Source organism: Thalia democratica, chromosome 1 (assembly GCF_965202585.1).
Source record: "Thalia democratica chromosome 1, ktThaDemo2.hap1.1, whole genome shotgun sequence".
Classification (NCBI taxonomy): domain Eukaryota; kingdom Metazoa; phylum Chordata; class Thaliacea; order Salpida; family Salpidae; genus Thalia; species Thalia democratica.
Window position 1 is genome coordinate 18027179 of NC_139165.1, and position 11680 is coordinate 18038858.

General features: G+C 24.2%; 1 protein-coding gene across 1 annotated transcript; it reads right to left on the reverse strand.

Moving 5' to 3' along the window:
* Nucleotides 1-3725: 3725 nt before the first annotated feature.
* LOC145834330 (kelch-like protein 11) lies at nucleotides 3726-5126 on the reverse strand. The gene has a single exon (XM_082941735.1). The coding sequence runs from the start codon at nucleotides 5124-5126 to the stop codon at nucleotides 3726-3728; it is 1401 nt and encodes a 466-aa protein (XP_082797861.1).
* Nucleotides 5127-11680: the final 6554 nt, after the last annotated feature.

Consider the following 11680-nt stretch of genomic DNA (forward strand, 5'->3'; position numbering starts at 1 on the left):
AAACTAAATTTTTCTTTGTATAAAGTAAACATAAAAATTTAAACTTACTTGTGTGTAAAACAGTACATAAATTTCAACTTTACTGAACATAATGTGAATTATAGCTTAACTATACAGCCAAAGAGCTTGATGCAAAATAATCATAAAGCTAAATACAACTTAAATACTTCACTACTTAAGGCATTCATATAAAACTCTGATTTATCTAATATTTCTTGAAAACTTAAATTTTTAAGATTTGAGACAAAAAATAGAAGTAAGTTTTGTAGTTGCTTCAACAAAAAAAAATTACAAGGTTTTTAGTATTTAGCATCATTTTAATTAAGTCTAAACTTTTACTCATCTACAGTAACCCCTCGCTTAATTACGCACATTGTGTCCCCAGAAAAAGTGCGTAAAGGTACGAGAGATCGTAAAGATGCGAGAGGTACCAAAAATAGTTATTATAATGGCTGTTTTTTGGTATTGCTTCTAGTTAATAGCAGACTGGGGACTTTCCCACTTTAAATAATTTGTTAACTTTGTTTTTAAATATATTACACAAAAGATAAAACTATACATATATTAAAAAAAAAGGATTTAAAAAGTTAATGAAGATTGGCAGTTTTAAGGCGCAGTTGTGTTCGTCCAAAGCTGTAACTAGTGCTGGTGAGCATTACAAAGAATTGAAGGCAACGTGTAAAAAATTTAAACGCTTGCTGTGCAAAGCAGGTATTACAGAATAAGAATTTAAAATAAAAAAATGTCAAATGAAAATTAATGATATGTTTACTAAAAAACAATCTTTAGCTAAATTTAGTTAGAAACATTTAAAATAAAAAGATTATTTTAATTTTTATAGCCTTTTATACGGCAAACATGGTTAATTGACTGATTCTTTTTTCACGTATACTTAATTAAAAGATGTTTAACTACAGATTTTCAAAAAATATGAATCAATTTATTCTAAATACTTTAGTTTGTTTTAACACTAGAATAGAAAGGTAATACAGTTATAATCCTTCATATGTAAAATAAATAATTAAAAATTTACTAAAATTAACAAAAAAAAATAAGTTTATATGGTAATATTTTATTACATTTGTATTTGAAGTTAAAATTTGATAAATTTGTTTTAGTAGGTAATATCAAAAATTTAAGTTTTTATATTTTATTTAGTTAATGTCACATGTTGTATTGGTTGTTTTATAACTCTAAAACTACTTGTATCTCGTTCTTTGAAATCTAGTGTTTGTTTTTAGTAGTCATTGAACAGCTCGTAGCAAGGTGTTTATAGAAAATCTCAATTAGCTTGGTAAATAAAATTTATATGTACTACTATTATTATAAATATATGGTATATTTAAGAAAACATTTTTAATCTTATGATTGGGTAAAACTTTATTAACGTTGCAAAAAAAATCTTTTTTTTTTATAAATTTTTTGGTTTAATGAAAAAATTGTTTTATAGAACACTTAATACCTTGTATAAGTAGTTATATATCTGTTAGAGAAAATATTAAACGAAATAAACCAACAGTTAAACTGTTTGGGTTATATCGTTGATTTTACAATTACACCTAGTATGTTACCAAAAAAAAAAAAAACTTAAAACAAGTTTATATTAAAAAGAAATTAAAAGCAAACCACAATACAAAATCATAATTTATTCCGTGTAGACGCCAATTCCACTTTTACTCAATCACTATAAAAAACAAAACTGTGCAAAATAACTGTAAACTAGTTTGAAACAACATATTTAGTTTGACTAGTAAGGGGCTATAGAGGATAATTTTTAACTTTTGGCAGTCATTAAGAATTAAATATTTTTTTTTGCAACACCAAGTTTTCATTTCTTTATCTTTGAATTAAGATTTAAGTTGCATTTTGCATAACAAATTATGGACAAATATTAATGCTTAGGTCAAATATTTAAAATTAAAATTAAAATTTCTGCTAATTTTACTTATACTAAATGTACTAGATAAAATTCACTATGTTAGTAATTAAATCTTCCAAATAAGATAAGAAACAGTTAATTTAGACATTATACTTAATATAAAGTTAAGTCTCAGCTAGCTAACTTATTGTAAAATTTGAAATACTTAAGTATTCGTAAGTTATTGTAACTGTAATATTAACTTAATTAATTTTATCAAATTTCAGCTCATAATGAGTTTTAGGCAGCAAATAAAGAACTTTGAAAAAATAAGAAGTAGAATGGGACTATCTCCACCTAAGAGGTATGTTTTTAGCAAAATGATTGTATTCATTATCAATTAAGAAATTTTACTATTTAAAAAAAAACTTAAATTTTATATAATACTTTATAATCTGTTAATTTAAACTTATGATATACAGCTTTATGTTTAAAAATTGTTCTGTTGTTGAATACTATCTTATGCAAACTAAATAAAACTTTACTGTTTGAAATTTCAACTATTAAACTTAAATTCCCTTGTTTTGGTCTTAATTCCAATGAATAAGTTAATCAAAATAATTTCAGTTTGAAAATAAATCTTACAATTTGTTTGATTATTAATATTTTCGTAAAATTTTCAACTACAAAATAATTTTTCGAAAAAGATTTATAAGGGAGAAAAAATTAAACATGTGCAGAGGATACACTCAAAAATAATTGTTGAGTAAAAAAAAAAAGATTAAAAATTTTCGAAGCAATTTTTGATCAGTCTACATATATATCTATACTTAAACTATTCAAATGCATTAAGATAAAAAACTTTTGTTTAAAAAACTACCATTCACTTCTGTATAATTCAATTTCAATAGCAGAAGAGAACTAAAAGTCCCAAGGTTCGGATTAAATAGAAAGTAAGTAATTTTGTTTAACCTAAGTATTTTTTTAATACAAGTATTTTGGTATTGTCAAATTTCCTCTACTGTATACTCATTGCAGTTAAAATTGTTATGAACTATGTTACAATCTGATATATTCAATAAATTTCTAAAATATTTACCTACAGTAAATTTATTTACGATTAGTTTTAAAAGTAATATAAATTTCAATCAAATAATATATTTATTTCTTGACATAACAAATTATTTAGAACTAACTGCTGTTTTGTTATAAAGCAATCTCAATAATCTTCAAATAAAAAGTAACATCAAAAGTTATAAACTTTTATTATAGGAAAAATATCAAATATAAAAAAGAAAGCTAAATAAATATATATAAATATATATACCACAGATGTTCTTGTACTAAAACTTTATTTAAACTAACGGCGTTTCACTGCTCTCAAATAAATTTAAGAACAGATCTACGGAGTCTCAAAAAGCTCTAAAAGGCAATTGCATGTTTTCAAACTTAAGATAATTTTTTAATCTTTAATTGTGTAAAATTTAAACGAAAAAACAAGCTACGAAGAAAACTATGTTTAAATAAAACAGATATAAAAATTAATGTTTATTAAGTTTAGAGAAAATTCATTTGTCATATTTATAAGTTAAATATTTACTCTCATACAAAAACGACAGTATAATACTATGTAATAAGGTAGGATTATTTATTTTACTTTTTGAAGAATAAAATTGGTAAAAAACAACAAACTGTAGTGTGTAAGAAGATAAGAAAGTTTAAAAGTTTTGAGGAGCTTAAAATTTAAACTTTTTTGTAAACATTCGTATAAGCAAAAAAATTTAAGTCATAAAGGCATAACCTAACTTTTAACTTAATACTCTTAGACAACTCTACAAGTAGTTATGTTTTTAGTAAGTTAGTTTTCTTAGTGCAGGGGTAATCTCACTAGTGAAAAATAAATAAGGTCATCAGTAGCTTCACAAGATTCTTCTTCTGCCCATTCGTCTTTATCCGTATCATAACAAAATACATCATTTGTACGATATGGAAAAACAAATATTCTATTTTCAACCAAAGCAGTCTTCACAGCAGAACGATGAAATTCCGGTGATTTAACTTGGACAAATATGTTGCTAACTTTATCATAAACTTCACAATTTGTCTTAGTAGAAGCCCCGCCAAATACAAATAATTTACTTTTGGTAACAACTAAACTATGATGACTTCTTTCATGCGCCATTTTTGGCATTGGTGTCCATGTATCAGCAAATACATCATACAATTCTACTGTGTTTAAACGATTTGAATTTTGATTTCTACCTCCGGACACTACGATACCTTCATCAAAGACTGCAAAAGCTGTGTTTCTTCTTGCTTCGTTCATTCTTGCAACTTCTTTAAAATCAATATTTTTTGTGTCGAATGTGTAGCAGTTACTAGTTGTTTTTTCATCATCTTTACCACCCATCACATACACCCTACTCATAAATTTACAAACACAAAACGAATTACGTTCATCATACAAATCACAAACATAACTCCATGTTTTAGTAACAGATGAATATTTTTCAACTGCTCTCACTAGTTTGCAGTCAGTGTTAAAACCACCAAACAAGTAAATTTCTCCCTTGACATAAACTGCTTCAGACTTGTATCTTTCTGTTTTTAAAGGTGCGTAAGTTTTGAATTTTGTCAAATTATTTATATCAAATTCTTTCACATCTCTAACAACCTCTTTGCTGTAAAAATTTGTACCTCCACAAATAAGAATGTTAAACATTGATTGATCACATAGTCTACTATTTGTATTAAAAATAGTCTTATGTTGACACAATCTATTATTCAACACTTCATGAAACATTTTAACACAATCATCATTCATAGAAATAGACAAAAAATTATCCTTCAGGTGTCTCACAGTTGCTTCTGATAACAAATTAAGCCGAACTTTTGATAACAATTGTCTTGCAAACTTGCTACGTTCTTCTATGTTGCAGTTCAACCATTTAATCACTACGTTATAAACTTCAACTTCAGAATCAATTTCTAAATTAGAACTCCCAAGTATCTTATAAATTGAACTAAAATCCAACTCATCAAAGCTTTTAGCTTCAACAACCATAGCAAAACAACGTTCTATGTATCTAAAAGCAGCGATGTGGGAACATGACATGTTAAAAGTTTTCGTCAGCTGGTAAAATAATACTACACTTTCAATTTGTAGCTTTTTTTCAATATTTTCTTTGAGTTCACATGACAAGTTTTCTTTCAAGGAATGTTTGTTTGACTTAATTGAAGTAATAAGTTCCCAGTGTTCTCGATTCATTTCATCTAAATTATAAAAAATAAAGAATAGTTATATTAAATATTGGTTCTAAGTTATATTAGTTATTAGTTATTGGTTCTAACCATTTTTTATTTTCAAGTTACATTAGTAGTATTATTTTTTTTAGTGTTTATTTATGGTATTTACATAATCTATTTTATTAAGATTATCTATAGTGAAAAACAGGCTAATGACCGTTTAAAGACATTTAGAGGCCTGCATTTAGCAAAATTATTTATGTGTGTGTTTTACATATAAAGAAGATAATTAATCGCAGAAAATACGATAAAGTAAGAAATTGTAAACATAGTAACAACAAAATCAATATTTATTTTTATATAAAAGTATTTTAAAGGTCAATTTATATTAAATATAAACAGTTTTTAACTGTTTTAGTTGATAAGTAAGAAAAATGGAGAAAATTCGAATTTTTTAGTTAGTATTAATAACATAAACAAGTAATAAACAACTTAATAGTAAGCTTTTTATAAAAGCTACTTAATTTTAACTTACCAGTGTTGTTAGAATCATTGAAGGCTTCAAGTATTCTATTATCAAAAACCAATTCAGAATTTGTTTTGCAACAGTTTAGAAATTCTTCAAGTTTAATACCTTCAAAACTCCTTAAATTTTATATGGTTTTTTGGTATTTACATTCCTTCACATCACTTTCTCTTCGATTGTTTTCTGCTGACATGATTTATTTTTCCTATTTTAACTTATAAAATGCTTATCTGTAAGAAATGAAAAAGTTTTAACATGATGTACTATATTTAAACTTGTAAACATTTAAAATATTTTTTTAGTTGGCTAAGATTTAGAAAATTGATAAATTAAAAGTTTTTTAAAATTTAAAACTATCACATTGTTATTTTATAATAATTTTTTAAAGGAGTTTTACTTACGAATTCTTTTAAGACTGTCCAGTCCAAAATAACCAATTTTAGTTTAAGTGAAATATTTAATTTAAAACTGTTTAGTAAAACTGTACAGAAACAAATAAAAAAGAGTTAGTTTAGTTGTAACACACAATTCAGTTGTTATATTAAAGTACTTTTGAAATCAGTGTACTGATAGATTAAATTCAAACTTTTTTTTCGTTAAATTCTATCATTTTTATATAAAATAATAAATTAATTCATACTTTTAACTCAAAAGTAAACTCTTGTAAAGTAACTTGTTTTGAAATTTTTATAAAACAAATTAGAGGAATTTTTATGTAGAATACATTAAGAATTAGTTAAATATTTATACAATTAAACTCAAAATAAACTGCTACAAAGTTGTTGTATAATATAATTTTAATTACCCCTGAAGTTTTACTATTTTCTAGCTTTTTGTATCAAAATATGTCAAGCTTATTTTATAAAAAAAAAACTTATATAAAAGTAGTACAGTGACTATGAATAAACTGTTATTCGTAACTTACTTACCTATACATTCATAGTAAGTTATTTTGACTAACTGCAACATGTCATAAATTTAATAAGTAACTTAAATCAATATTCTGAACAGTACTACTGCAGCCAATATTACTTATTAATAAAAACAAAATCATTTTCTTAAAATAAAATCATAATGTGTTTTATTGATAATAAGGTATGCTAAAAATTAAAAGCTTTATACTAAATGTAGACATAATAAATTGTAATTGAAATATATAAACTTTAATAATGAAAGAGAAATTTTGTTACTTATATAATCAATATATTCATATACTATAAATAATCTAAGCTTTAAAGTCGAGTTCATAAAAGAAGTAAAATGTGACAATAGATAAGTTTAAATTTATTGAACTACAAGTAGAATAACTGAAATTTAAGATTATAAGGTCTGCATGTAGCTACTCTTGATTTTTTGGTACTACTCATCATAATTAAATCAAACCTTTATTTAATTACTATCTTATAAATACTAGGTTCTTTTTGAGACTACTTTAAATAAATCAGTCAAGACAGTTTCACTAATGTATTTGTATATAAAAAATTACAAAATATCATTTTAAATACTATAATTAGAAGTATAAGCTATTTTGATAAGCCAAATATAAATAAATAAAACTTAAGAACAATTTAAGTTTAAATGAATATCACTTTTAAAACTATTACTAATGGGACAATTATAAATCTTTTAAAAAACTCTAAAACAACTAATCAGTCTTTTAATATTACTTCTTATATTCGAACAAATAAAATAAACTTAATAATTTGTATGAATTTTTACTTAAATTAAGTTCTAAATTTTAGTCTCTAGGTCGTGTAAAATAACTCTATCTTAAAATGATGTTGGCATTGCCTGAGATTATTGCGTTTTTATTGATTAATTTTGTGGCACTTAACATAAATATAAAGCGTATACGAACTCAAAGTATTCATAAAACTAATTTAGTATAATATTTAGTAGATAAAAAGTAAGTTAAAAAAAAATTCTAACTAGTTTTCAGAGTCTCAAATATTAGTTATTACTTTTTATAAAAAGACATATAATTTATTATCAAAGTTTTTATCTAACAAAAATACTCTAACAAAGTAGTACAACTGGTTTAAGTACAAAATAATTGCATTAAAAACGAAGATAACTTGTTCCGTCATGTAGAAACATTACTTAAGTGTCATGCCTTACTAATTCCAATTTATAACTTTAAAATTAATTGGTCTCCGACTGTAACAATTGAAAAAATATTTGTTCAAGCTAAGTCATATCCAGATTCAATAATTTAATAACATTCATATTAATCACAGTATGGTTTATACATTTAAATGTATTTATTTTTTAATGACAGATAGAGCACATATTTTTATAATCTTCTGTAATTGTTTGGATTCCCCTATACTGCTGATGGTTCCTTAAATTGTAACAGCCATTTACTAAATAATTGTTATGTAGCTTCAACTCTGTGGCCTTTTAAACTGCTAATTGTACAAGGTTGCCACTCGTTTTTCAAATATTTTTCTAGGTTTTTCAAATTTTTATCAGGTTTTTGAAAGTACACACTTTTGGATCTATTTTTAGTTTAAAATTAAGTTTAAGGAAAGAAACTGTGTAAAATAGTATAAAAAATTGAAAAAACATTGTAAAGCTGATTTAAATATGTTTTTAATTCAAAAAAATGTTGATGACGACATATTTTTTTTAATTTTATTACAGATTTATTGAGTCAAATCGAAAATATGTGAAAATTGTTAAAATCCAGGTTTTTTTTGAAGATATTAGTTAGAAATTCAAGGTTTTCCCAGTATTTTTTTCAATATTTCCCAATTTCTAGGTTTCATTTTGTCTAAATTGTTAAATATTTTTAGGTAAAATAAGAACCCTGAATTATAGTTTTGCCACCAGTCCAGGGCATATTTATATATATATATATATATATAAGTTACAATTCAAAATTTAACATTACAGAGTCAGCATATAGATACACTTGATTTATTAGTACTACTCATCATAATTAAATCCTAACTTAATTTAATTACTATCTTATAAACACTAGGTTCTAATTGGGACTACTTTGTGTAAATCAGATAAGACAGTTTCATCAATGTATTTTTTATACAAAGAGCTACAAAACCTTAGATTGAAAACTATAATTCAGAATAATAATTTATCTTTTTTAACCAGATATAAATAAACATAACTTAAGAACAAGTTAAATATTAGTTAACACGACTTTTCAAAATATTACTAATGTGAAAAAACAATTAGTTTTTGAAAAACTCTAGATAAATTATATATTGTTTGAATAATATTTCTTATATTACATCAATTATAGTACAAAAGTAATGCACAGTAATTAACTAAAGTGTTATTTCTTTATAGCTTAGATATTCTTTTTCAATATTTTTTATACCTCAGTTTCTTTTATAATTTTTTTATTTGTAAATGTTATATTAATGTTATATTTTAACATTTAAAATAACATAGTAATAAGAAATAAGGTTCATTTGATTTTTGTTTTGACACATTTTAATTTTTATAAGTTCTCTATGAACACCAACTTCAAAAAATGCTCATACTTTAAACCACTTTTTGTTTAATAGTTTAGTTAGTTTAAGTTTAGTTTATGCATAGTTTTCTAACATTTTTATTTATACATGTCATACCTAAATTTGTACAGACACATTTAAAACAATATATATGACATAAGTTAATATAATTTTTGTTAGGTATACATTCCATTTTTCAAACATTGTTTTTTTCAAGCTAAGTTAATTTTTATGCTTTGCATATCAATACACACAATTGCTGTTTTTTGGAGCTACTTATTTAATATAAACTAGATATAGGGATTGTAAATTTTGTACATTGTTAATCAAAATAGTTCAAATTCAAGCAAATAAACAACTAAACATTGCCACACATCACTATTTGAAGACTTAATTTCTCAGGCAAACTAAGCCATTTTGTTTTTGGCTAGAATTGCTTTTTGTATACAAAAATATCTGGAATGTTATTGTTGACTCAGGCTGGCTTTTTGGCTTGAAAGAGTGGCAAATTAAACTTATGATGTATGTTTTGCTCAATCCACAGTCTTAGTTTGAGTTTTAATATATGTTAAATTTAAAGTCTTGCAGCTGATATAATTCAAAATATTATTTATATTATTGTGTACATTAAAGAATGAACAATCAGTGTTGCCAAAAAAGTTGAATCCCGGAAAAGCTTTGAATTTGTAAAATTACGGTTAAAAATTCTAGAAAAAAATTTGAATTTGAGAATTTTTGAAAAAACCTGGAATTTCAAACAATTTTTACATAAAAAGTAATGAAATTTCGATTTGACTCAAAAAAATTACCAAATAAATGTTTTTTTATTAAAAAATATATTAAAGTATCTTAACAGTATTTTTTAATATTGATAAATGTTATAAAATTTTTTTTTAAACTTTATTAAACTTTATACCAAAAAAAAAAGGAATTGTACTTCCAAAAACTACGTATTGGTACATTACACCTTTACTTGAAAAATTTCACCGATTGTTGTGCTTCGCGTTGGAACTAAACCAAGAAATTCTACTAAAATGTCAAAGTTAGTAAAAACATCTCTAATAAAAATTCTCAGCTGAGCAATAGTTTTTCTATCAGTGCTCTCATGTTAACAGTTTGCTTAGAGTCCTAATTGGATTTATGCGACTTTATAACCTTAATGCATTTCCTAAACACGACTTCATGTTGTCATTGAAGAAATAAACAAAAGATTTTCATTACCGCCAACATCAATTCTTTATAAAAGTTTTCAATTATAAACGATATCTTGTTTAAAGTAATAAATTTTGCTACTTTATTTTGCCTTAACAATTTTTTCTGATTATTTTGTAGTTACTGAAGATAATAATGTGCTTAGTCGAAAATGACTTTGGTGATTTTTTCATTGTTTCTCGCAATAACTCCTAACTAACGCTTTTTTTATTCTTGTAGCTCGTCTTATATTTTACAATTAATGTTTTTAAATGCAATATTCTTATTGTAAATAAAGAATTGCTATCATGATTAATAAAAAAAAACATTCTATTTTGCTAATGACTCAATAATTTTTTTTTACTTTTGTAAAACTTGTTTAAAAAACTTAATTGTCTATTCCAGCTGACTTATATATTTTTGGCATGTAAATTTATTTACTGTTAATAACCTTTGTTATTTCTTTATGTAGTGAACTTTATATTAACTGGGTTGCTACACAAACAGGCTATTTTAAAAGCTTGAAAACTCAGGTGTGTGTGAAGCTTTTATTTCAAACACTTTAAAGAAATCTTCCAATTCTCAGAATAGTTTTTATGACTGTTGTGTAGTTTACTTATTGCATTTTTTTCTTGTTTTTTACACTTTGTGTACTTTTTGATAATGATGATATTTTAACTAGGTATTTAAGCTTGATTAACAACTATTTATTAGCTTTTTAAAATTTTGATAAATTTAAGCTGGTTTGATGCATCTCAGACATTTTTGCTTTTTAAGTGGAAACCATGTAAAAGTCTAATTACTAATAAAATATTTAATTATTAAAGTATTTGAGAATAAATTATGTTAAATCATTTGTTTTAGCTTTCTGAATACAAACAGGTATTAATTTTATTATGTTAACTAATTACTAAATTTCTAAATGAGTGTAAATTATTTAACTCGGAAAAACTTTTTCGAAGTAAATATTCTTAGAAATATGAAAAAGTGTTGATGATATAACAAATGTATAAAAGTAACCCATAAATTGTCTTTCAAGTTAGGTTTTTATAGAGAGTTAGGTTGTAAGTAGAATTAAAAAAGCATTAAGTTCAACTTATTAAGTGCTAATGAAAGTACATACTTTATTAACAATATTAGTACATATTTTTTAAAGTATATTAGTCAATTTGAATCATAATCAATATTAATTTAAATAGACATTTTATGTATAGCTAAAAGTCATTTTAAATAATAAGGTGAATAAAAGTAGAAATTTTCTCTAGTGTGACTAAAACTAAAACCATAAGATTATTGAAATGTTACTAAAACTAAAACTACGGCCCGCGAAGACTTTGGAAACTTGAAATTTGGCCCGCGACCACCAACTGCCTGCCGACCCCT

Bases quoted from the DNA above. Each gene is read 5' to 3' on its own strand.
- LOC145834330 (XM_082941735.1), bottom strand. From the start codon at position 5,126: ATGAATCGAGAACACTGGGAACTTATTACTTCAATTAAGTCAAACAAA.